Source organism: Desmodus rotundus, chromosome 6 (assembly GCF_022682495.2).
Source record: "Desmodus rotundus isolate HL8 chromosome 6, HLdesRot8A.1, whole genome shotgun sequence".
NCBI lineage: Eukaryota > Metazoa > Chordata > Mammalia > Chiroptera > Phyllostomidae > Desmodus > Desmodus rotundus.
In genome coordinates, this window is record NC_071392.1 from 159389326 (window position 1) to 159413643 (window position 24318).

At 64.5% G+C, this 24318-nt stretch overlaps 2 protein-coding genes across 4 annotated transcripts; one reads left to right on the forward strand and one right to left on the reverse strand.

The window, feature by feature from the left end:
• The first annotated feature begins 1570 nt into the window (after positions 1 to 1570).
• TMEM184A (transmembrane protein 184A) lies at positions 1571 to 9746 on the forward strand. Of its 3 annotated transcripts, none has more exons than XM_024576956.4 (9): positions 1573 to 1847; positions 2390 to 2696; positions 5193 to 5358; positions 5713 to 5803; positions 5905 to 5980; positions 6074 to 6165; positions 6795 to 6870; positions 7373 to 7570; positions 8118 to 8315. In XM_024576956.4, exons 1-9 carry the CDS (start codon positions 1795 to 1797, stop codon positions 8166 to 8168), a joined length of 1110 nt encoding a protein of 369 aa, XP_024432724.2. In that variant the 5' UTR covers positions 1573 to 1794; the 3' UTR covers positions 8169 to 8315. The 3 variants fall into 3 exon arrangements, with proteins under 3 accessions (XP_053781997.1, XP_024432724.2, XP_024432723.2); XM_024576955.3 differs by having other exon boundaries at positions 1575 to 1847; positions 6701 to 6870; positions 8118 to 8435; XM_053926022.2 differs by lacking the exon at positions 6074 to 6165 and having other exon boundaries at positions 1571 to 1847; positions 6701 to 6870; positions 8118 to 9746.
• On the reverse strand, positions 9713 to 20748 carry MAFK (MAF bZIP transcription factor K). The gene is made up of 3 exons (XM_053926030.1): positions 20542 to 20748; positions 12763 to 12842; positions 9713 to 12117 (listed from the first exon to the last, which is right to left on the reverse strand). The coding sequence occupies exons 2-3, from the start codon at positions 12796 to 12798 to the stop codon at positions 11698 to 11700; spliced, it is 456 nt and encodes a 151-aa protein (XP_053782005.1). The 5' UTR covers positions 12799 to 12842; positions 20542 to 20748; the 3' UTR covers positions 9713 to 11697.
• Positions 20749 to 24318: the final 3570 nt, after the last annotated feature.

Below are 24318 nucleotides of genomic sequence, written 5' to 3' on the forward strand. Positions count from 1 at the left end.
ATGGCTACAGGAACAGCCCCAAATGACACTGGGCTGGACCCACTGTCAGAGCACAGGTGGCCTGGAGCAGAGGGGCTTCCTGGGGATCAGGGACCCTCCATGGCCATACATCAGCTCAGTCTGACATCAAAACCCCCTTGCCCCCACTTGCTGCCTGTAGAACTATGGGACAGGAAGACCCCCAGGCCTCTGGCCTGCCTTTCCACACAGTGCAGTCTTCCTTTGAAAAAGGGCAGAGCTTTGAAAGTCCCTACTTAGAGCCTGCACCCTTGGAGCCCTCCCACAGGTGGCCCTGGGGACTCCAGCCAGGGACTTACCCGTGGCTTCTAACCGCAGCACCTCCCACTGTGTGCTCACCGTCCCCAGCATCCGCCTGGGGAGGGCCAAGGCCTCTACTTCCCCACCTGTGGGTCCCCCGGGGTCCCTGCAGCCCTGTCCTCGTCCTGACATCTGAGTCTTCACCCTCCAAGGCCCCAGAGCCATCGTGTTGATGGGCAGTGAGCACAGGTCGGCGCTCGTGAGTCAGCGCCGTGCCGGTGCCCACGCCAGCTGTGCACTGGCGCCGTGGGTAGGTGAGGCTCTGGGTGAGCGCCGTTAGCATGCAGGGAGGACTCACTTTGCCAGGAGAGAGTAGACCACACCGCAACCCAGGGCCCTGGCTCCCCACACCCTGGGTTCGGCCCAGGCGACAGCATTGAGTTCCAGAAGCTCCTGGGGTGGGGGGTGGGGGAAGTAGCCAACTTGATGCAGCAGTGGGACAGAGGAGGTGTCACCTGAGACAGCAGAACAGGAGTCAGCTGGGGAGGAAAGTCTGTGCCTAGGGTTCCAGGCAGAGCCCTCTCACAGGAGGCCCTTGCGGGGCACTGGGGGTGGGAGGCGCAGGCTGCATGGGTCCTGTCCTGGGCTGGGACCCCTGGCGGGGAAGTGTGTGTGAGGGAGTGGGGGTATACCCCAGGGGTTGGCAGCCTCATTCTGGAGCTTCCCGTGCCCTTGGGGGACCCTGGAAACGTGGACGAGCCTCTCTGGGCTCCCCACTCCCACCTCTGAAAGGGCACGACAATCCCAACAAAGCAGGCCCTGACCTTGATGCCCAGGTCACAAGGAGGGTCAGTGGCGCAAAGGATAAGCCCTCTGGTCCTGGAACAGCACGGAGCAGGCACCTCTTCCCAACCCCCACGGCACACGAGCCCCTTCGGCCCACAAGCAGGGCCTGTTCCCCCCCAAACCAGAAATGTTTCTAATGCACCTCTTGGGAACGGGGCTTTTTAAAAGAGGTGAACTCATTAAAAATCGCACCCATTTTAAGGCATACAGGACACCCATGATGCGCTGTGACCACCACTCTATCTCCTGCAGAGCTCTTCACCCCCCCCCCCCAATGGAAATGGTGTGCCCCGCCTCCCACCCTCCCCACCCCCCCCAACCCCCGCCCCAGTGTAGGGCCTGCCCTGTGAAACCCTCTGGCCCAGCTCCACCCACCTTGCTGCCTGCAGACCCTCCCACCTGTCTTCCAAAGGCAGCTGCCTGGCCAGGTGGTGCAGGCAGGTGAAGGCACCTGGCGGCCAGCAGGTTCCAGCGAGCCAGCTGCCGCCGAGCAACAGCCAGGAGGGATAGAGTGTCCACAGCTCCTCCCCCACCTCCTCAGCCCTCCCCGCAGCCAGGAGCTCAGGTGGAGCTCAGGGGGGCCACTCCATGATGCAGCCGCTGCTGCCCGTCCCCAGGGCTCCTAGGGCCTCCAGATAGCTGGCTTGACCCATCCCCCCATGGGGCCATCAGTGGGGGCCACGTGGCCACATGGACGACTGGCTAGGTCTCCCAGGGCTGGGCCAGAGCGTCCTGCCTGAGAGGTAGGTGCTGGGCCGTGACTAAGGCAGGAAGACGGGGTGAGGCTGGACAGAGCCTCTGGCAAGTGTGGGAGGAAGGAGATGCCTGGCCCCCCAGCAGGCTGGCACTCTGGTGAGAACAGGCCTGTGGGGCCAGCGAGTGGCAAAGATGGGCACCCAGATGGTCCCAGGAAGCCCACAGGGCCAGTTGGGCTACACCCCCCCCAAGCCACCTGCTCTCAGGATTCCTGCCTGGCAACTGGGGTCCCCTACTTTCCCATATGTCTGTGGCCCCTAAAAATCGGGCTCCCCACAGGCCTGAGCACCAGATGGGCAGACTCCCCACCATGCCACCGTCAGGTGGCTGAGCCAGGGCAAGGAGGCCTCCCAGGCCTGGGCCTCAGAGCTGGGTCCGGGGGTGTCCAGGGCTGCGGGTGTCAGGAAAGGTGGACAGGGTGGTCAGACGTGGCCCCCACCACCGCCCTGGGAACTGCCTGCGACCAACGCCAGCAGCCAGCCGCCTTGGGGAGGAGCCGCCCCTCCCCACTGCCTCCCTCTCCTCCTAGCCCTGGGCTGCGTCCAGCCTCCGGACACCTTTGCTCTCTCCTGCGCCAAGGCCCCGAGTCCTCCCAGCCTTGGCGGATGACTAATGCCCCTGGGCTCCTGGCAGCTGGCAGAGCCCCCCAGGCGTCAGCAACTGGGCAGCAGCCCAGCCCCCTGGCAGCCATGCCCACGGAGCCCGCCGGGCTGCTGCAGGGGGACCATGTGGGGAACAGCTCCCAGGGCACCTCCCAGCTGTTTCTCACCACCCCTCTGGCCCGTGGCATCTCGGGCGTTTTCGTGTGGACTGCCCTGGCGCTCACCTGCCACCAGGTAAGCCCGCCCTCCTCAGGACGCCATGAGACGTGGCCACAGTCGGCCAGGCCCTGCTGGGGTGGCAGGGCCTGGGGCCTGGCTGGACGGAGGAGCACTGCCCAGGGGGGCCCATCCAGGATGTGGGGGGGGCTCCAAGATGAGGTCCACAAGGCAGAGGACAGAGGGCCCTTCTCCGGAGCACGTCCTCAGCCTTCCACCTGTTCCTGGGGTCAGCAGTGCTGTCCCTTTCACAGGCTGGAAGAGAGGTCAGGGGTATTTCTCGGGCTCCTTCTTCCTCTAGGGGCCCAGCCAGGGTCATGGTCAGAGCTCGAGGGTGAGGACAGTCCACAGTCGGCGGGGGCGGGGGGGGCGATGCTGGCCCCTCAGACCCCTCAGGAGGGAAGCAACTTGCCAGCCCATAGCAGTCACAACCAGGAGACAGGGCAGCCCCAATGGAGGAGCACCAGGCCCAGCAGCCAGGGCGAGTCTGGGGGCGGCTGCAGGGGGTGCCTGCTGAGTACAGGGGCGGGCAGTGCGCGGTCCTGAGAGTTCTCAATGGTGAAGAAGGGCACGGGGAGGACGGGGCTGCCCCTTAGAGGCGCTGGAGCAGAGTTGGGAGGCAGGAGCTTGTGGCAGGCTGAGCAGAGGGCCGCCCAGGCTGGCATGGGGCGGGGGGGGGCTTGGACATCAGTGTGGGGGGATGGCCTTTAGCATGGGGGTGCTGGGGTTTAAGGCTGCCCTTCAGGCTGGGCCAGCTGGTACTGGTGTAGGAAATGGATGGGCACGTGAGCCCAGGGCAGGGGCAGTCAGGAGACTGGCAAGCAGGGATGTGGCGGCCCTCTGAACGAAAGTCACCTCACCAGCTTTGTGGCCTCGGATAACCAGATACAAAGTAGACACAACAAGTGTGCAAGCGTGGGCCAGGTGGATGGCGGTGCCGCTGAGAGGGGTGGGAGGGGGTGGTCCCTTCTTGTGGGGCCATCAAGGAGGACTGCCTGGAAGAGGCATTATTTGCACTGAGCCTTATCCAGCTGCTTCTGAACAGGGAGACGGGCCAGGTGGATGGCGGTGCCGCTGAGAGGGGTGGGAGGGGGTGGTCCCTTCTTGTGGGGCCATCAAGGAGGACTGCCTGGAAGAGGCATTATTTGCACTGAGCCTTATCCAGCTGCTTCTGAACAGGGAGACTGGACAGGTGGAAGGCTCATTTGCATTTGCATGAAGCCACCCCTTGCTGCGTGGTGGCTGAATGGCTTTGGGTGTGGTGTAAGCTGTGATTTGTAGGACAAGGAGCAGCAAGGAGGGCGGTCACCAGCGCCCAGAGTCAGGCTGTCTCAGTCCCGGCCAGCCTGGGCCTTGGATTCCCCCTCTCTCCAGGCCACACCTTCTGTCACTCGGGGACCTCTGTGTGTGTGTGTGTGTGCACGCACGCCCACGCGCTTCCTGAGGACCCATGGCCTGGACAGAGCTGACAGAGACCCTGGGACCCCGGGGCTGCGGCTCTCAGGCCCACCCTCCTGCACCACCCCCCTGCTCCACCCCCCCGCCCCCGCTGCCAGGCCCTTGGCCCATCCAGAACCCAGCAGGACAGACGGGGACAGGAGCCCTAGCTTTAAAGACAGAAAGCTGAGGCTGGAGTGGACAGCAGTGTGCCAAGGCCACCCAACTAGGCGGGCCTGGCACCGAGAGCAGAGTTCAGGTTGCCCAGTGGCTGGTCTCCCCGCGCCCTGCCCACTGCGTCAGTGAGGGAGTGAGTGGCTGATAAGAAGGCAGTTCCTGTGCTGCCCTGCCCCCCCCACCCCCAGTGCCCCTGAGCTGGGCCCTGGGAAGCAGGGCACAGGGCCTCTGCTCCTGCCACTCCCTCTGCTCAGCCCGCTCTTCCCACCCTCTCTCCCCCTCTGCTCAAGGCTCCTCCTCCAGGAAGCCTTCCAGGGGTGCTCTGAGACCACACAACCAGCCACCTTTGCACCTGGCTTCCCGGTGCCTCTATCTCTTAAAGACCCAGTCGCTTTCTTATGTCCTCGTAGAAAACCTAGAGAAGTTCACGGAGGCGCCGTCATCGCCTGCGTCTCCCTCGTCCCGGAGTGAGGCAGCGCCGACCTCTCCTCTCTGCCTGTGTGCATTGTCCACACAGTTGGGGGGCTGCTTGACCCGCCGTCCCCACGTGTCCGCGTCGCATTCTCAGGGCGCGCCCCCGTTTTCCTGGCTGTGGGTGTGGCTGCACCACAGTGTGATGAGCCGGCCCGCCACCGTGTGGGTCTCGCTGTGCCTGACTGAGACAGACATCCTTCTGCACAGAGGTCAAAGGGCACCGGCCCTTCACGTCCCCATTGAAATGCCAGAGTGTTTCCCAGAATGTCTGTGCCCACTAGGACCATGACTGCCCCGCGGGAGAGTTTTCTCAGGTGAATGAGTGAGTGAATGAATGAGTGAACACATGAGCCAGGATGAATGTCTTCCCCTGCCCACAGGGGGAGCTATGGCTCCGCCCCCATGCCACACCCTCCTCCCGGCCAGATCTACCTGCACCTGCGCTCCTACACGGTCCCCAACGAGCAGAGGTTCATCATCCGCCTGCTCCTCATCGTGCCTGTCTACACCCTCAACTCCTGGCTCAGCCTCCTCCTCCTGGGGGCCCACCAGCACTACATCTACCTGGACTCGGTGCGGGACTGTTATGAAGGTGAGGGCCCCAGCTCCGGCAGGCGTGGGCCCAGGGCCCTAGGTTGGGGGCTGCCTGACAGCTGGGAGCAGCGTAAGGGGAGGGGGTGCTGCAGCCAGGCCTGCCTGGGGTTTGGAAAGGACGTAGAGCCCTGGAGGGGGCGGGGGCGGCAGAGTCGCAGCGAGCGCTGTGGGACTCTCTGGTCGGTGTGCGACCCAGAGCTGGGCTGCAGGCCCCCGTCGGGGCGGGCTCTGCGGTGGGAATGAGCCTCGGCCTGTCCTTGGAGAAACGGGTCCTACTTGGGGGTCGGGGAGACTCCCTGCAGGGGAGGCAGCCCAGGCTCACTGTGCTCGCCCGGCCTGCCGGCCCCCGCAGCTTTCGTCATTTACAGCTTTTTGAGCCTCTGCTTCCAGTACCTGGGCGGCGAGAGCGCCATCATGGCTGAGATTCGGGGGAAGCCTGTCGGGTAAGCACCTTCCACGGTGCCCACCGGCCCCTCCGAGCCCCGGGCAGCGGGCGGCTGGGCCCCGTGCCCCAGGGCCAGGCCTCAGAGACTCGCACACCCAGGTCCAGCTGCCTGTACGGCACCTGCTGCCTGCAGGGCATGTCATACTCCATCGGGTTCCTGCGCTTCTGCAAGCAGGTGAGTGGGTCGCCCCGCCTCCGCCCCGCCCCTCTCCAGCGCCCAGCGTGCAGCCCCCACACTCGCGCCCTCGATCCCCACCCCCACTCCCAGGCCACGCTGCAGTTCTGCGTCGTGAAGCCCGGCATGGCCTTGGTCACCATCGTCCTGCAGGCGGTCGGCAAATACCACGATGGGGACTTCAAGTGAGGCTGGCAGGGAGGGGTACCGGCGGAGAGGCGCGTGGGAGGTCTGCGGAGCTGGGGGTGGTGCTCAGCCCACAAGGACCAGCCTTTCCTCCCCTGGGGCCAGCGGTAGGGCGGGGTCCTGGTCACAGGTGAGCCCTGAGGAGCCAGGATCCCAGGCAGCAACGGGCCTACCCAAGGGAGGGCAAGAGCTGGACTCCAGGGCCCGCAGGCTGAGGACCACACACACACGCACACATGCACACACACGCGAGTACTCAGACGCCTGCTGTGTCCACAACTCGAAGGGCCCGTCATCCTTCAGGCTGTGCCCGGGCGGGCGGCAGAGGGGCAGAGGGGCAGAAGGGCCACATCCTGCCAGCTGTGTGGGGACTCCCTGAGGCCCCCTGACCAGTGCCCCCAGCCCCTCAGCTCAGATGCTACTGGCCTCCTGAAGGGAGGGGCGGGCCTGGGTCGGTGCTGGCACGGTGGGTGGGTGTGGTGGGAGGGTGCGGGGCACGGGCCTGCCTGACCCCCGCCTCTGCTCTGGCCCCAGCGTGCGCAGCGGCTACCTCTACGTCACCCTCCTGTACAACGCCTCCGTCAGCCTGGCGCTCTATGCCTTGACCCTCTTCTACTTCGCCACCCAGGAGCTCCTGCGGCCCTTCAAGCCCGTCCTCAAGTTCCTCACGGTCAAGGCCGTGGTCTTCCTCTCTTTCTGGCAGGGTGGGTGGGCCGCTGAGCCCAGAGAGCTCCAATCCCACCTCCACCCCGCGCCCCCTGGGGCCCAGCATCGGTGTGCCCCCCACCCCCTGAGGCATGGGAAGTGCCAGCCCTCTCAGTGGGAGGCCACACATCCGGGGGCAGGGCTGGCCCTTGTGGGTCGTGCAGGGGCCCGTCCAGGGCCTGGGCTTTCCCACCAGAGGGTCAGGAATGTGAGGGGCCCAGGTCTGGGCTTGTGGGGGATTCTTGGACATCCCCTGAGCCAAGACTCTGGCTTTGGAGCTGGCCTGAACTTGGGTCTCCCCCTGCACGGACTGGGACCATGTGGGCAGGCAGGGCTTCCCAGGGCTGGACATGGGACTCTGGGGGCCCATCCTTGTCCCCCCCGGCCCCCTGCAGACCCCGCCAAGCCCATGAAGCCAGCAGTGGTGGGATCCTGGGCTGGGGTCCTCTCCGGCCCAGCCTCCTGTCTGAGGGTTGCCTGAGTGGTTGTCACCTCCCCCAGGGGTGCTGCTGGCCATCCTGGAGAGGTGTGGGGCCATCCCCGAAGTCCAGACAGTGGACGGGAGCAGGGTGGGGGCTGGCACGCTGGCCGCCGGCTACCAGAACTTCATCATCTGCATCGAGATGCTCTTCGCTGCCATTGCCCTGCGCTACGCCTTCCCCTGCCAGGTGTACTCGGAGAAGAAGGACAGCTCGCCAGGTGTGTGGCCCTGCAACGGGCGGGGGTGGGCCTGCAGTGCCGGGAAGGGCACCCCTGGGCCTGGCATGGAGGGGCCACCCGCCCTCCCTGGCGCCCTCCACACCTCTCCATCCTGTTCTGCGTGCGGGCCTGGGCAGTGCTGCCCCGATGGGCAGGTAGGACCAGGCCCAGGACAGACTGCACCCAGGCCGGGGACCGGCGGCCTGGACCAGACGCTGGGGCCCGAGGCCCCTGCCTGCCACACCCAGTGCCCAGGGCAGCCTGACTGGGTGGCAGACAGGGTCGGTTTTGCCGGCACCTCTAGTGAAGGACCCACTGGGCAGGGCTGGCCAGCCAAGGCCTTCCCCCCACTGGTGGCCCCGGTGGGGGTCTGGCTGGGACAGCCCCTTGGAGGTGCTGAACTAGCATTTGGGGGTCCCTGCCAGCCAAACCGAACCCTGGGTAGCCCAAGGCAGGCAGGAGCAGGCCATGTCCTGGGCTGGGGGCCAAGGGGTGAGACAGCCCCAGAGAGACCCCAGCCCCGATCACACACCTGCCCACCCCGCAGCCCCCACGGCAGCCATGCAGAGCATCTCCAGTGGCCTCAAGGAGACCATGAGCCCGCAGGACATCGTGCACGATGCCATCCACAACTTCTCGCCCGCCTACCAGCAGTACATGCAGCAGGCCACGCAGGAGGCCCCGGGGCCCGGGGCCCACCCCGGGGGGACTGGTGGCGGCCGGAAGAGCCGCAACGTGGAGAAGAGGATGCTGATCCCCTCGGAGGAGCTCTAGTGGCTGGGTGGTCTGGCATCTGGAGAAGGACAGGGCCCCTCGCCCGCCCACCCACCCTCTTACCAAAGGTCAAGCTTTTCCCAAGAGCCCTCCTGCCAAGAGGCTGGTGGGAGGGCACCTGAGCTTGTCTGAGGAGCCCAGGGACCTGCGGGTGCAGTTGGCTGTCCCCCAGGTGGCTGCCGTGGGCAATGTGCCATCGTGGCCTCCTCCACCCCAGGGAGATGCACCCCATGTGGGCCGAGAGTGCGGGGGGGCCACCAGAGGGGCAGGCAGGGCTGCTTCCTACACAGAAACCTGGGTTTCTGGCAATTCCTGTGCCTCTGTCCCTCAGGGCCGGCACCCCGACCCATGCACTGGGGCAGGTCGGGGTCTGGGTGCTGGGGGAGTGCAAGGCAGGGTAGTGGCCCACTTTGTGCCACCTGAGGGCGCAGAGGGGCCTGGCCCGGAGCCTGCCCCCTGGGCTCTCCCTCTGCCAGCTGGGGGAGCTGAGCCCAGATGGACAAGAGCCTGTTCTCCAAAGCCAAGCGGGGGAACAGAAGCAGCCCTTCAGGGAGGGGGCGCCTCCTGGAGCACTGGGCCTGGGCCTGGAGGTCGGGGTTCCCGCAGGGGCGAGGGCAGCAGCAACTGCAGGTCTTGGTCTGTCCTGTGTCCAGGCACCCAGCAGGGTGGGGCATGAGCCAGGGGAAGGTGCAAGGGGCTGGGCAGTGGCGTGGTACCTGAGAGCCCACAGACAAGGAGGCCCAGGGACCACCACCAGCCCCCTTTCCCAGTGCCCCTGGCTGCCCACTCCCGTATCACCGGGGAAAGAGGCAGAGGTGCCAGGAGTCTCAGGGAGCAGGGAGAACCTGGCCTGCGGGATCCACAATCAGCAGGTTACTCCCCAGGCCTGGGCATAGGGCACTCACGGCCAGCAGCCTCCCCCAGGGCCCAGCCAGCTTGCTGAGATGAGCTGAGCCTCTTGCCCACCCCCAGGAGAAAGTGCTCCTCCCAACCTGCCACACCATGCCCTCTATAGCCGGGAGGCCCCGCAGGTCATATCAGCTCCCACAGCTGGCCACCCACGGCTCAGCCAGCGGTGTAGAGGCGGGCAGGCGCCCCCAGAGACGCGCTGCCCAAGCAGGGGGACTCCGGGAGGATGCAGGACATAGGCAAGATGCCAGGCTGTGAGCGAGGGGGCCACCCTGCATGCCCTTGCACGGTGAGGGGACCCTGTGAGCCTGGAGTGAGCCAGGCTGCCCAGAGACCCACACCCAGCAGCACCCCACATGGGCCCTGCACTCCCGGTGAGGGGCCTGCTGATGGGCTGGGACATGGGGCCACAGGGCATGCAATGGCCAGAGCACCGACTACTCGGCGAGACGCACTGGAAACCAGAAAACTCTTTATTGCAGAGAACTCTTTATTACAAAAGCGGAGACGCACGGCAATAAATTAGGCAGTGGCCGCGGCGCAGGGCGGGTGGGCACAGGCCTCCCACACGAGGGCCACAACAGAGGGTCTCTCAATAATTTATATCAGGATAAAAGCAGCACAAAAATAAATATTGAAATGAGATTGCTGAGTGGTGGGAGGCGAGGGGCAGGTGAGAGCCGAGGTGGGGGCCCGTCCCCAGGGAGGGCGAGGGGCGGCCCTCCGGGAAGGACTCCCGACCCAAAGCATGGGAAGCGGAATGTGGGACAGAGGTCCTTGCCTTTTCTCTTAAATAAAAATCCATGTATTAAGCTGTGACGATGAAACCTCAGTGCTGTGAAAGGAAAAGCATGGGGCACGTCACCAGTCTTCCTCCTGTGACCCCCTGCTGCCCACAGGGGGAGGCCGCCTGCGCCCTACGGGGCCGGGCGCTCTGGGAACCGGGGACGGCCGCCAGCTGGGACACTGGTGGACCCCAGGCCCAGGGCGCCGCCCAGCAGAGGGCCGGTGGGGGGTGGAGGGCTGGGGGGCTGCAGGTTTACAGTATCAAACAGGAAAAGGTACAAAAATCCGTACAATAAACTGTGTCTAGTTTTACTTATATATACTTCTCTCTCTTAAATACGCCCCATGGTCCTTACTGATATCCAATGTGGATTACCTGCCACAGCCACGGTGCCGGTGGCTTCCTGGGCGCTGGCCTCTGCTCTGAGGACGCAGCTGGCCCCCAAAACAGGGCGCTGCCACAGGCCGGCCGGCCGGTTACTTGCTGGCCATCTGCGATGCAGACAGTGTGGCTGGCACCCTGCCTGGGGCGGGGCCCTCGCACCTTGCAGGGTCTTGCTGGGAGGAGGCAGGGGGTGGCCCGGGCTCACAGCTCCCCCAGCACCTTCCCAGGGGGACCCGCAGCAGCTCCAGGGGTGTCACCCCTGCACAGGTCACCAAGACCGTTGTGGCTCTGGGGCAGAGAGCACAGGTGAAGGCTGCAAGCGATGACCGAGCACCAAGGTTGCAGAGTCCCCTGTCCTCTCCTGCTGACAGGCCAGCAGGGGCCCCCCGGAGGCGGGTCTGCACAGCCTCCTTGGCCCAGTGCTGGCCACCTCTGGAGTTACACCCTCAGGGTCATCTGCCACCCTCCACTTGCACCTGCCACCCAGCCTCCGTCCTCCAGAGGCAGGAACCAGGTGCAGCCCAGACCCACTGTCAGAGCCACACCAGGCCCACCCAGGACCAGAACTGCCCCATTCCCCTCCAACCCCAGGGCCCCCATCCTGGTCCCCTGGCTCCACCCTCCAGGGCTCTGCAGGGCCAGCAAAGCCAGACAGCTGGGAGCCGGGGACCTCCCTTGTCACCCCAACACACCCTGACAATTTGCAACGTGCAGGGAGCTCTCCACACAGGCCTGTGACAAGCCGCTCCTCCAAGGCCCCCATGGGGCCAGTGCTTGGGGGATGCCACAGCCCCCGTCCCCACGCTGGCACAGAGCTCTGGCTAAGGCTAAAGCAGAGTCACAGTGTGTGTGGACACTGGGGTCAGGAGGCTCCTCCTGGGGCGCTGGAGCTCAGTCGGGCCATGAGGGCCCGAGCCGGCTGGTGCGACCAGCAGGCAGACAGCTGCTGGAGGGACGGAAGACATCGGGCCGCACGGCCAGCGGCCTCCTGGAGGCCTTCCCTCCACGCATCTCGACTGCCCGGGAGACCTAGGCCCCTAAGAGCAGTCTGGGGAGGGGGAGAGCCCAGAGGGAAGCCGGCGCGCATGCGTGTGTGGGCGTGTGGGGTGGCGTGCGGTGCACAGCTTCACGAGACCCTACTCGGCACCCGGCACCCCTAGCCACCCCGCCACAGTCTGCACGTGGACTCGGAGGTGGGGGTCTGTCCCCATGGGCCCTCTGACAAGCACAGGGACGCGCCCAGTGCCCACCCCCCGGCGCCCCACCACTGGCACTAGGAGGCGGCCGAGAAGGGCACGGAGGGGGACTTGACGATAGTGATGACGCTGGTGGTGGCCACTTTGGAGGGCGTGACGGGGCCACGGGCCACAGTGCGAGCGAAGGTCTGCAGGGCCTCGTACTTGGCGCGCAGCGCGTCCAGCTCCAGCCGCATGCTGGCGTTCTCCGCGGCCAGCTTCTCCACCTCCCGCTGCAGCTCCACCCGCTGCCGCTCCAGCTCCTCCTTCTGCGTCACTCGCTTGATGCGGCAGCTGGCGGCGTAGCCTCGGTTCTTGAGCGTGCGGCGGCGCTGCTTGAGCCGCACCACCTCCTCCTTGGACAGGCCCCGCAGGTGCTGGTTCAGCTCCCGCACCGACATGGACACCAGCTCATCGTCGCTGAGCACCGGGGCGTTCTCGCCCGCCTCCTTCTTGACCTGCAGGCCAGGGCACCGGGTCAGCACTGGGTACCAAAGACGGCTCGGTGTCTGCCGAGCGCCCCCCACCCATGCCCTGTACCCAGGCTGCCCGCGCCACCCGCCCCCAGGGAGCCCCTCAGCACCGCACCCACGGTGGCTGCAATGCAGGTCCTTCCCTGAGGGGTCGTCGGCTATACTGGCCACTGCCAGGTAAAAGAGCAGCCACCCAAACCTGCCGCGGCCCACGTGGGTGCCGCCCTGTGGCCCCCCAGGGCCTGGTGCGGGACTGACGCAGGGAGGTGGTGACAGGAAGGCCTAGGGTGCACAGCCCACAAATGCACGGAGATGCCACCCGGCTCCCAAGACCAGAGACCGCGGCCCCAGGGCACCGCCAGCCTCAGCAGCTGAGAGGGACCCTCAGACCCAGGCCAAGGGCTCAGCCACCTGCCCGCCACCCTCCACACACGTGTCACCTTCCCGGGCTCAGGGCTGGCATCTCCTGAGACCATAGCCCCTGCCTCTGCCCCACCTCTCCCAGTGACACTCCCTCCAGCCCACAGCCCCCACCCTCTGGCAGGTGAGGAGGCTGCCTTCCTCCCACTCAGAGGGTGGTCCCAGGGAGGAGGGACGGGGCCCCAGTCCACCCACTCCTGCCCCACTCACCTTGAACGCCTTGTTTGGCTTGGGATTCGTCGTCATAACCTGGGCACGGTCACCAGGACAGAGCTGCTCGGAAGCCGTAACTGGAAGAGCACAGGGCACAGGCGAGTGGGGTCAGCTGGGCTCCATCCCGGGTGGCCCAGAGCGGCCCTGCTGCCCCGCTGAGGCTCCGGACAGGCTCAGCTCACCCTCCCTCCTGTCCAGTCACAGCGCCCGAGGGTCTGGAGGGCCCCCGCCCATCCCGAGGGGCTCCCTTGGGGTGGGCATCCTGGCCGGGCCTGGGACTGTGCCCGAAAGAACGCCAGCTGTGCCCCCCACCCCAGCAACCTCCCGCGGAGCAGCCAGACCCACCTCATTGGACTGCCCCCTCCCCTCCCCAGCCAAGAGCACCAGCACCCAGGGGAGACCCCAGGCCTTGGAGATGTGGCTCCCTGCTGCCTCCCCCAGAGCACAGGCGTTTGTGCTGGGGGGCACGGAGGCCCCGTACACAGCAAAGGCTCTCCCAGGACAGCCACACCTGGCACCCGAGGAGCTGCCAGCCTCAGGCAACACCTGCCCTGGGTAGAGCCCCTGGCCCGGCCCCACCCCTCCGGCCCACCTCTGCCAAGGGCACTGCCCCTGTGACATCACGGCCCCACCTGGGCGGCCCCAGCCAGGACCTGGGCCCAAGGGCGGGAGGGGTGCCTGCAGTGGCCTGGGAGCCCACGGGAGGGGCAGCCACCACCTGAGGAGCTCGCCGCTTGTCTGGCAGCAGCCTCCCCGCCGCCCGCAGGCCCCGCCGCCCGCCCTCCTCATTGGCGCGGCCGCATTGTGTCACACATTCTAATCATTCACGAAAACGCCAGCCAAGCATCCCAAGCATGATTCCCCTCTGATAGTTGCCATGGAGACCTTGGGAAGTAGCCAGCCCCCGATGGTCGTCATGGAAACAGAGAAGCCCACAGCAACAATGGCTTTGGGCCAACAGGGCAGACATCACAGGTTATGGGACAGTCACCAAATCCCTGTGCCCCCGTGGCCCGGGGTCAGAGGACACGCACACCAGACTACTGGCTGGCAGTGTAACCAGCTCACAGCACAGGGTCCGCCTGACATCCCTGACCCCAGACGAGGTGAACAGAGCCGGAGACACCAGAGAAACGCACAGAGAGGGTCCTTGGGGCCCAGAGACGGAGCCCCACCACAGCCTCCATGACCATCCAGACTCCGCTGGGGAGTGGCTCCCCCCAGGCTGCAGCCTGGCCCCTCTGCCCCCTCAGCACCCGAGGAGGCTGCAGACTCAACACGGGGCCTCAGCACCCCCACTGCAGCCCTCTCCCGGGGCCACTCTCCTGGGCGCAGGCGGAGGGCAGCAGAGGGCAGGGCTGGCCAGAGACCCCTCAGCCCCCTCGCCCGGTGACACACGTGGGCCCCAGTTTGGGGAGATCCTGGCAAGGAGCAGGGAGCGGCTTCCGACCACGACTTGACCCTCAGCATCTGGGGTGGCCCAGGCGCCCAGCCCACCCTCCAGGGCTGCGGTCACTGCCGCACGGGAGAAACCACTGGGAGACCCGGCGGGGGCCCTGAGGGACATTTCCACGCTGGGCACGGAAGGGCGGCGGTGGTCACGGCGGCCTCTCTCCCGGCCGCGCGTCAGCACACCAGGGCCTGGAGGCGCCAGGCATAGCTGTGCGCTGAGTCACCAGCTGTTTACAGAGCAAAAGCTCACATTCCCACAGACTGGCCCCGCCCGCCCGGAGGGGAAAGGAAGGCCCAGCTGAGGGCTGGCCTTGAGCAGACCCCACGCAGACCCCAACCGCTGTGTCCCGGGCCAGCTCAGCTAGCACACGGCCTCGGGGCAGAGTTCAGGGCAGGGGTGCCTTCCGAGCCTGCCACTGCAAGACCCTGCTGGGACCCGATGGGCGCGACCAGGATGCCCACAGGACAGGTCTCAGCACGTGCAGGCTCGGCCCCGCCCCTCCGAGTGGGCCTGGACCCCAGGCAAAAGCCTCGGCAGAGACTGAAGAGAGGCCTGGGGCTCCCCCTGACCTGTGGTCCGACCTCAGGACCTGACTGCAGTTCTGATTGTCTGTTCAACACGTGACGTGAGGCCGGAGGAGCAAACGCGAGCAGACACGTGGGTGGCGGCTGTCCCCTCCAGCTCGAGCTCGGGAAGAACGGAGCAAACCCCTTTCTCTGGGGTCTCCTTCTTTGGAAAGGGGAGGGGTTGGAACTGAGGGGCCCCGGGGCCCGTCCAGCTTCCAGCACCTCAGCTGGGCCAAGGGCCAACACCAGGAGCGAACCTGATGGGGGCTGTGCCCAGTCCCCCTGAGGGGCCAGAACCAGGGCAGACAGGGAGCCCCAGCAGGAACAGACACAACCCGCTGTCCTCAGCTCTTTGGACCTGGGCCCCGCCCACTTCCTGGGACCTGCTCCGACACCCAGGAGGCCTGACACCCAGGAGGCCTCGGCCATCATCACCCCCACCCCAGCAACTGGTGGGCTGCCCCAGAGTCAGGGCCGCCGGGGCCCAGACCCAGCAACTGCGCAGCACTGCACGCAGGAGACAGCCGGCAGCCTGCTTCAGAGAAGAGGTTGGAGACTGCCCCTGTGTGCGTGAGAGTTCACAACGCAGCCGCGTGAGAACCGACCTGGCCCTGGCCGGGCGGCTCGGCCGGCTCGGCCGGCTGGGCTCCGTACACCAAAAGGTTGCTGCCCCATCACTGGTCCGAGCACACACCTAGGTTGCAGGTTCAATCCCCAGTCGGGGCGCACATGGAAGGCAATCCATCGGTGTTTCTCTGGCACATCGATGTTCGCCTCTGTCTCTCCCTGCCTCTCTAAAATCAATAAACATGTCCCTGGGTGTGGCTTAAACAAGAACAACCGTCCTGGATGAGGTGCCCGCAGACCAGTGGGCCTCCGCACGCCTGGTGTGCAGGCAGAGCTGCTTGGGTGCTGGGAGACTCGGCACCCAGCTGGGCAGAGATGCAGCCTTGGGTGGCCTGGTACCTGTGACGCCCGCTGCCCCGGCCCCACGGCCCCACACCGGCACTACCGCGCCGGTCAGCACAAAAGGCGCCCTCTAGCCGCTCCCCATGAGGTGCCCCAGTCACTGGCCCACGTCCCTCAGAGGACAAAGCTCAAACCACGCAGGCAGTCCCAGCACCAGGTGGGCCTACCCTGCCGCTGCGGGGACCCTTCATCCGCCTCGAGGACAGTCGCACGCTCGCCTCCTGCGGCCCTGGCCACACTGCTGGCCCACAAAGTGTGCGGTCGGCACCTGCTACTCGGGACGCTCCGTGGTGACCGCTTTCCTAACCCAAGAGGCTGCTTTCCAACCCAAAGCCGGAAGCCCCCCGGTGCTGCGCGCCCGAGCTCGGCGAACAGAAGAGCTCGCTTCCTCTGCCAAGAGCAAGCCCCTGGCAGAGGGGTGGCCACTCCACCACGGCAGTTTGGGGTGCACGAGGGTCCAGCGTCTCTCCCCTTCCAGCCCCGTAAGAGCAGAGCAGGGCTGCCCTGCCCAGGAATGGCCCGGAATTCTGTCCCAGGGAATCCTGGAGGGCAGGGAGCCCAGCTTCCACAGTCCAGGACTGACCTTCCCCGAGGCAGGTGAGCTGGAGGCCAGGGTCTTGGACCCTCCACTCCCAGCAAATGCTGGCTGCTCGCCCACTGCTTCGACTCGGCTCCGCTGGGACAGCTCACAGCCCTGGCCTTCCGGCCTGCTGGCTGTCACTGGGCTGGACCAGGCTTCAGAGCCCATCAGTAAAGCCAGCTCAGGGCAGCAACCCCACCCAAAGAGCCCTGGGTCTAGATAACCTAACAGAAAAGGGAGTTTTAGACTTTCAAAGGCTCTTTTTCAGATTTTATTTATTTATTTTTAAAGAGAGGGGAAGGGAGGGAGAAAGAGGCGGAGAGAAACATCACCATAGATGGGTTGCCTCTCATATGCGCCCCAACTGGGGACCAAACCGCAACCCAGACAGGTGCCCTGACTGGGAATTGAACCCACGACCTTTAGGTTCAGGGGTGAGCCACACCAGTCAAGGCTCGAAGACCCTAATTCTTACCTAGATGACACAGCCAGACGCCCAGCCTAGAGAGTGAGCCTCAGGTGGACAGGAAGCTGAGCCCAGCGCTCAGCATGGGGGGCACTCAAGAAGGCGGCTGCCTCAGACCGCCGCTGAGGTGGGGCCAGCCCTCCCAGCCCACCTGACCAAGACTAGCACCCAGTCCCGAGGTCCTCCCAGGCCTCAGGACACAATGGTGGATGAGGGGCAGGGGCGGTAGGGGCAGCAGGGAGGGAGGGAAGTGGTTGCTTCCCAGGGGAGCAGCAGCTGACTCACCCTGACCAACCTGATATGGCCACCTCTGCCCTAGGGGGACCAGGGGCCTCTCTGCAAGCGACCCAACACTGAACGCCCCTGCCAGCGGCTGCCCCACCACAAGCACGGCAGGGCCCACACAGCAAGCACAGGGCGCCCAGGCCGCAGTTGGCTGCCCAGCACCCCGCCCACTCTGGACACAGCCAGCTCCCCTCACCCTGGGGTGCCACCCACAGAGCCTTGCTGGGCACCCCACCAGCCCGGCCCACACCCAGCTTGCAGGCTGGCCCTGGCTGGGTGCCCTCCGGCAGGACGTGCCTGTCTGCCGGGCTCGGAGGACGTCTGGTCACCTTGCCTATGCAGTTCGAGGGAGCTGTGTCATCCTGGCTCTGTCCAGCAGAGGTGACTCAGCCAGTGGTGGCTGATGGCAGGCTGAGCGCCACGCCCCTGCCCAGCCGTGCCCTGGACCCTCACTCCCACCGCCCAGCTTCAGCCAGGCCCACTCCCCTGCGGGCTTCCATCCTCTCCCCAGCCCACCCCATGGCTTCAGCCGGCCCAAGCTCCCCACGCAGCCAGGGCACCCCCCAGGCCACCTGGTGGCCTACGCCCCTGCCCTCCTCCTGTGTCTCCAGCTCAGGGGACAGCCCCAGAAATTGCCCCCAAGGCTTCTCCTCTCCTCACACGTCCACTCCCTGGGCCTGGCCTGCTGGCCGCAGCCCAGTGTCCCCGCCTGGCGCGCCCCCTGCTGCTTGGCCCAGACTCTGACCCAGGCCCCTGAATGCCCGCTACCCCCACAGGCAGGCAGAGGGGCACCCACCCCTGCTCAGCATCCTTCCAAAGCCCTCCCCTGCTTTGGCCGCCTGTCCACCTGTTGCATTCCAGGCCTCCCCCTGTGGCCTCTTAGAGTACCCCAAAATCTACACTGGCTCCCACCTTTCTCCCCCATGGCCCCCTGCCTGCCCTCCCCTAACCTGGGCCTCACTAGGAAGCCCCCTCCTGAACACACAGGGCCCTGCCCAAGGGCCGGCCATGGTCCTCCCGTCTAAGGCCTGCCTCCCCACCTGGGGGGCAGGGGGGACACTCACACCTACACCTGCCCCCACCCCACCGGCAGGGGAAAGGTTTGCTGCATAACAGCATGTGTCCGCCCTGCCCTGCAGGGAGGGGGCCTGGGGTGGTTCCCCTCTCATGGGTCTGGGCACCCAGACAAGCAGAGCAGAAGAGCAAGCGGGCGGCTGTGGCTGCCACCACCGGCCAGGACAAGCCACCCAGGCTGGGCTCCCTCATCTAAAGGGGTGTGTGCATGTGTGTGTGAATAACTGTGGGCATGAGAGTGGCTGTGTGCGAGTGTGTGCCAGCATGTGAGTGGCTGCGCATGAGCGTGTGTGCTGGGCAATCCAAGATTCATCCCTACCTGCCCTAAAACTCTATGGTTTTAAGATGACACTTTCAACTTCCTGAAACTGTAGGAAAGAGGAAACATGACCAGTGTGTGATTATGAAAAGCAAAAGTAAATATCAGAGGGAGCCGCGCACCTTCTACTAGGGGGGAGTGGGGGGGCAGTGCAGGGAGGGTGAGTCACTGTTTACTGCGCTGAGGAGCGGCCCAGCTGGCCAGGGCTGCACTTCCCGTGTGGACCGGACCGAAATCCAGAAAGTCCACTCCAGAAACCTTTAGACTCAGGAACAGCCAGGCCGCAGGCAGGGCTTCTCCCAGGCCGTGGGAGAGAGGCTGTAAACAAACCCGTCTGTAGCTGAGGGAGCCCCGAAGAGGAGCAGGCACAGCTGCGGACAAAGGATGGCACCTGGAGCCTCAGGGCGGGAGCCTTGAGCCCAGAGCTCAGAAAGAGCCCACTCCCCACGGCCTCAATTCCACTCTCATCTTAGCAGCCACCTGGAAGGTGGGCGGCGCTGGGCGTGGAAGCAGCCCCTTGAAGTCCAGCTGTGCTGGAGCACAGAGCATACACTACTGGGAGAAGCCGTGCTTGGTGCTTCAGTTACTGAACGCTATTTTTTAAATGAGAGTCTGGCTTTCAGTTATAAAAGCAGGTCCTCTACCAGGCTCCAACTCGAACATTCCTGCTGGGTTTCCTGGGCAGGGAAATGTGTAAGGCTCCTCAGCTACCCACAGTGCAACAGGTGGCAAGTGTGTCCCACCCACCATCTACTTCCCAGACCCCTCCCACCGGCTCAGAGTAACTTTCTTAGAGCTCCCGCCACTGAGGACAGCAGGCGTGGAGCCGGAGCTCCAGAGGCAGCATCCCTGCACAGCTGCACTCTGTCAAACACCTGAGCCGTGATCGCGGACGGCTAAGCCTCATCAATGCCAGTCGAAGTCTGGGCGGCAGTTGGGCAGCTGAGACACAAGCACAGGGAACCCACTGATTCCACCACCCTGTTGTGCTGGGCGTGTGCCTGGGCAGAGAAGGCGGCTGCGTAAGGGCCAGTTCCTGAATGAACTGTTAGGCGAAAGATCCCATTTGTGCTTGGCCAGAAGAGCCGTGTGAAAAGTAAACAGGGACATAATCATTAACACAGGGGAGAGCCTGCAATTCCTAGCAACCCCCCGTTGAACCACCCTGCCAGGGGCAGGTGTCACATGGTGAAGACTTTACAAGTGCGTGAGAATCCTATGGGAGGCAGGGCAAAGCGTTTGCTTCTAGGAGTCAAATACTTCCCCTCCCGTCCCATCCCGTCCCGTCCCCTCCCCTCCGAGGCTCCTGAGGTGTGTAAACGCAAAGATCGACACAGCCCCTGTGTCCTAAACTCGACACAATCCCAGAAGAACCCGTATTTAAATTTAGAAGAGACCCTCATTCACGGATGAGGAAAAGGAGACGGTCCAAGGGGCTTGGGGGAAGTGACATGCGTGCCCAGTCCTCCTCCCCATCCAAAGCTGACCCACCAGGGCCTCCCTCTGGGGAAACCCTGGCAGGCTCGCGGCTCAGAACGTGACCTCGATCGGCAAGTCCCCAGCTCCTTCCTTCCCCATCCCGATCGGTGTGGACCCCGCCGCGGGCACGGTGGGAAGGGCTCGCAGAGCCGCGGAGGCGCCCAGGTACCTAAGGCCGAGTGGCCCTGCGCGACCACGCGCTCCTGCACGTGGTGGATTATTTTCACCCCCGCCTTCCCGCCTCGTAGTCGGTCGCTGGAGGCTAAATGCGGACAGGTGGGGAGGGATGGGGAGTCGAGAAAATCGGGCACTCCCGCCCCGCCCTCCCCTGGCTGCCCAACAAGGGGCGGAGATGGGGGCGCGCTCCCCAGCCCTGAAAAGGAAGCCGACCCGGTCTTCGGCCCGGACAAGGCGCCCCGCCCGCGGGTCGCTCTCGGGCAGCACACCTGATGGCAGGTGCGCCGGCCCGGCTTAGGGCTCGGGGTCCGCTCAACTTCGCCAAGAGTCCCCCGCGGCCCAGACTCAACCGCGGGCCACCCCCTACCGCGCCCCCAGCCCGCCAGGCCCCGCCCGACCGCCCCGCACCTGGCGTCGCGCGGGGGCCGCGGGCGCGCGGCGGCTCCTCGCGGGCACGCGCTCTCCTCCGGCTCGCGTTCACTTTCGCGCTCCCCCTGGGCCGCCGCCTCCGCCTCCACCGCGCGCTCGAGCTCCGACTTCGGGAAGAACAACAAGTCCCCCCCGCCGCCCGCAGCCAGCGCGCCGCCCGCCCGGCTCCCCAGCATCTGACACCGCTTCCGGGATCGGCGTCGCGCGCGTCACGCCGCCCCGCCCACCTTGCGCGTAATCACCCCGCCCACCAGGATTCGCCCGCCCCGCGGTGACGCCCCGCCCACCCCGGGGAGGCCCCGCCCCATCTCGCCCCGCCTCGCCCCGCCTCTCCCCGCCTCGCCCCGTCCTACACGCGTGCTGGCGCCAGGTCTTGCTCCCGATCCCCCCGTCTGCCTCTGGACGGACGCGCGTGGAGCCTGCCGTGTTCGCCCCTGCGGAGCCCGCAGATTCGCGGCCGTGGGAGCCGGCCTGCCCTCCGCTCCTCTAGCGCCCACCTGCACGGGGCGGACAGAATGCACCTGTGCTGCAGGTGGGGCGTCCCGCGTGTATCCGTAATACTCGAGCGGGCCCCACCACATGTCCTCAGTGTCATCTCGCCGTCCCTAGGGCTGGCCTCAGGACAGCGCTGCAGACATTACAGCCAGGGCGCAGCGTCCCGAGGTTTTCACAAGACAAGAAGGGCAGGACGTGTGGGGGGCACACAGCCCTCCCTGCCTTGCCGCCCGGTCCCCCTGAAAACGAGGAAAGGGCTCCTGGCGGCCCCTCCTGAGGGACCTCCCATCGGTCTCCTGATGTCCCATTTTTGACCAAGCAATGGGTAAAGAGAAGTACTGTCTTCTGTAGGAGTGCCGAGCATGTGACGGGGTAGTGAATGGCTTTGATACAGGCAAGCTTCAGGGTCCAGGGCTCCGAGGCCCTGAGGCCCCCACGGTGGCGGCCGCGGGGAAACCACCAAGAGGGCGGGCCCTGGGGAATGGGGCAGGCTCCCCCTGTCGGAGGACGAAGCTGGCAAGGTGACCTACCTGAAGTGGCAGAGCCTGACCTGCTCAGCACTGGGGCGGAAGCGGAGTCCCTTCAGGTTTTCTCAGAGGCAATGAGCTGCCCCCAGGAGGCTGCCTGTCTCAGTCGTGAACTAAGAAGTCGGACACGGCCAAAGCTGGGGGTGGGGGAGGTGGGCTTCCCACAGGCACAGGGCTTCTACCAGGGGACCCAGGTCTCTGGTGCCTTTGGGTGTATCCTGGGAAACAGACAGGGGACAGTGCCAAGAAGTTTGGGGGCCTCCCGTGTGCAGTTGGCCTGGCCCTTGGGGAGCAGCTGGGGCTTCTTGCTGCGGAGAGCCCAGGCTTCCTTCCCAGAGCCTCTCCGGTGCTCGCTGGCTCGTCCAGCACACCACACCGCCTGCGGGCCCACCAGGCCCTGGGGGCGCTGCCCACAAACGCAGTGCCCCCCCGCCCCCGACTTCTCCAGGCTGTTTTCAGAGTGTTCTCCCCTGGGACTGGAAGGGGGCCCTTTTCTCCTGCCACCCACTTGGCAGCCCCTCCCCACGGACCTCCAGTAATGGACACAGTCCAGTCTCTCTCCCCAGGGTCCTCAGTTTCCCAACTTGACTGCAGTCTGTTCACGTTGGGCTTCGTGGAGAAGAGTGAGGTCTAAGGGTTCTCCTTCGGCCCTGAAAGCAGGGCCCGGGAGGTCAGAAGCAGGCGGCAGTGGGAGGTAGTGACGGTGCTGGGGGCAGGGCGCCGTTCGTTTCACCTGTCAGGGTCTTGGTTTCCTCAACTTTAAAAGGAGCTTAATAAAACCGAACGAAGATAGAGCCTTTAATAAATGAAAACGGGGCGAAGTGATAGCCATTTAGAAAAGTGAAGTTGGGTCCACAGTTCACCCACACTACACACCAGTCTCAGACGTTCCGACTACATCAGAGATATAATGTTCTTCTTTTAAATTGTTTGTGTACTGATTTCAGAGAGAGAGAGAGAGAGAGAGAGGTCTATTTGTTGTTCCACACACTCGTGCCCTCACTGGTTGATTCCTGTCTGTGCCCTGACGGGGGATCAAACCCACAACCTTCGTGTATGGGGCAGTGCTCTGGCCCACAGAGCTGCCCAGCCAGGGCAAAGAGGCAGCATTCTTAAAAAGAAGCTATTACGTGACAAAAAGTTCTGGGAATGGACAGCAGTGAGGGTCGCCCAAACATGTGAATGTACTTTGGGCCCTGAATTCTATACTGAAAAATGATTAAAATGGTTAATTTGCTGTTGTGTATAATTTTAACCGAAAAAATAAATGTAAAAAACATTAAAATATTGGAAGAAAACATGAATGACTTCCTTTAAAAACTTGGAGTGCGAACAGGTTTTTCTAATCATAATTAAAAATCCAGACACCATCAAAACAAACAAACAAACAAAAATGACTCCAGGCAAGAAGCACCATAAGCCGAGTCAGAACACAACATATCCCAGGGAAAAAGCCTTGCGGCCCACGTCCCAGGGGCTCTCTCCCTCCCGCGCCGAGGGCTCCTAGAAATAGAAAAGGAAAAGACAAATAAAAGGAGCAAAGCTGTGCTATGAATAGATGATTCACAGAGAGGGAACGCTAAATGGCAAACGTAGGGACAGATGGCCATAATAAGAGAAATGCGCATGAAGACGACGTGGCAGTTCCTTCCCCGTCTTATCAGAACCCCCAAATGGGACCACATCCTGTGAAGGCTGGACTGGGGAAGGGCCCTGCAGGCTGTGGGTGGAGGCCGGAGGGACGGGGCGGCACCTGACTTGTCCTCAGACCCAGCAACCCCACTTCTAGAATCTGTGTCAGAAACACCTGCCCACGCGTGAGATGGGGTGTGCAAGGCTTATCACTGTGGCATGCTGGGCTGTGATAAAAGGCTGGAAACCGCCGTTGTCATTGTTAAGGGCCCAGCTGAATAAACCGTGGGACACCGCGGGGTGAGGTGCTGCGCAGCTGGGAGAAGGGGCGCGGCCGGGGCGGGGGTGCGTCTCTGAGCTCCGGCGCGGACCGTCTCGGGCTCTGAGCCTGCAGGCAGGCGCGGTTCCGGGGCGCGACGTGCTCCGCGCGTCTGAGCCTGAGCCGTCCGCTCCGCGGCCAGCAAACGCCTGCCTGCACAGGCTGACCCCTGCGGCGTGGGGTCCCCCAGCACGGGGAAAGCTGTGCCTGTACTCATCGCTCATGGGGAAGCGCCTTGTAAAATGCAGCGCGCTCTCAAATGGAAACCACGGGCCCTCTTGCTGCTACTATTGCCATATCAGTTTCCTTACTCTTAAGTAAGGAAGTTCTTCTTTCCATTCACAATTTGAGAGGAATTGGGTCAAGACTGCTGAAGAAAAAGCTGTCCCCCGTCCCTTCCATGTTCCCGGGACAGCAGCTGCGTCCTCTCTGCAGAGCGACTCCCCCCTGCAAGGTCCCTGCTGCCCTGCGTCCACTGCAGAGGGCTGGTCCTCGGCCACTGCTTCGGCCTGGCATTCAAGGGACAGCCTGGTCCTGGGGCCCAGGCAGGAGCCAGAAACCCAGGCAACAGCAAAGTCATTGCTCACAGCCACAGGTGCTCTCCAGGTTTGGAAGAAAGGGGAGAAAGTCCAAGGGTTTCAGGAGCTCTGTGCCCGGAACCTGACGAGGACCAGGGACATCTTTTTTTTTTTTTTTTTTTTTTTTAAGATTTGTATTTATTTCTTTTTAGGGAGGGCAAGGGAAGAAAAAGGAGAGGGAGAGACACATCAATGTGTGGTTGCC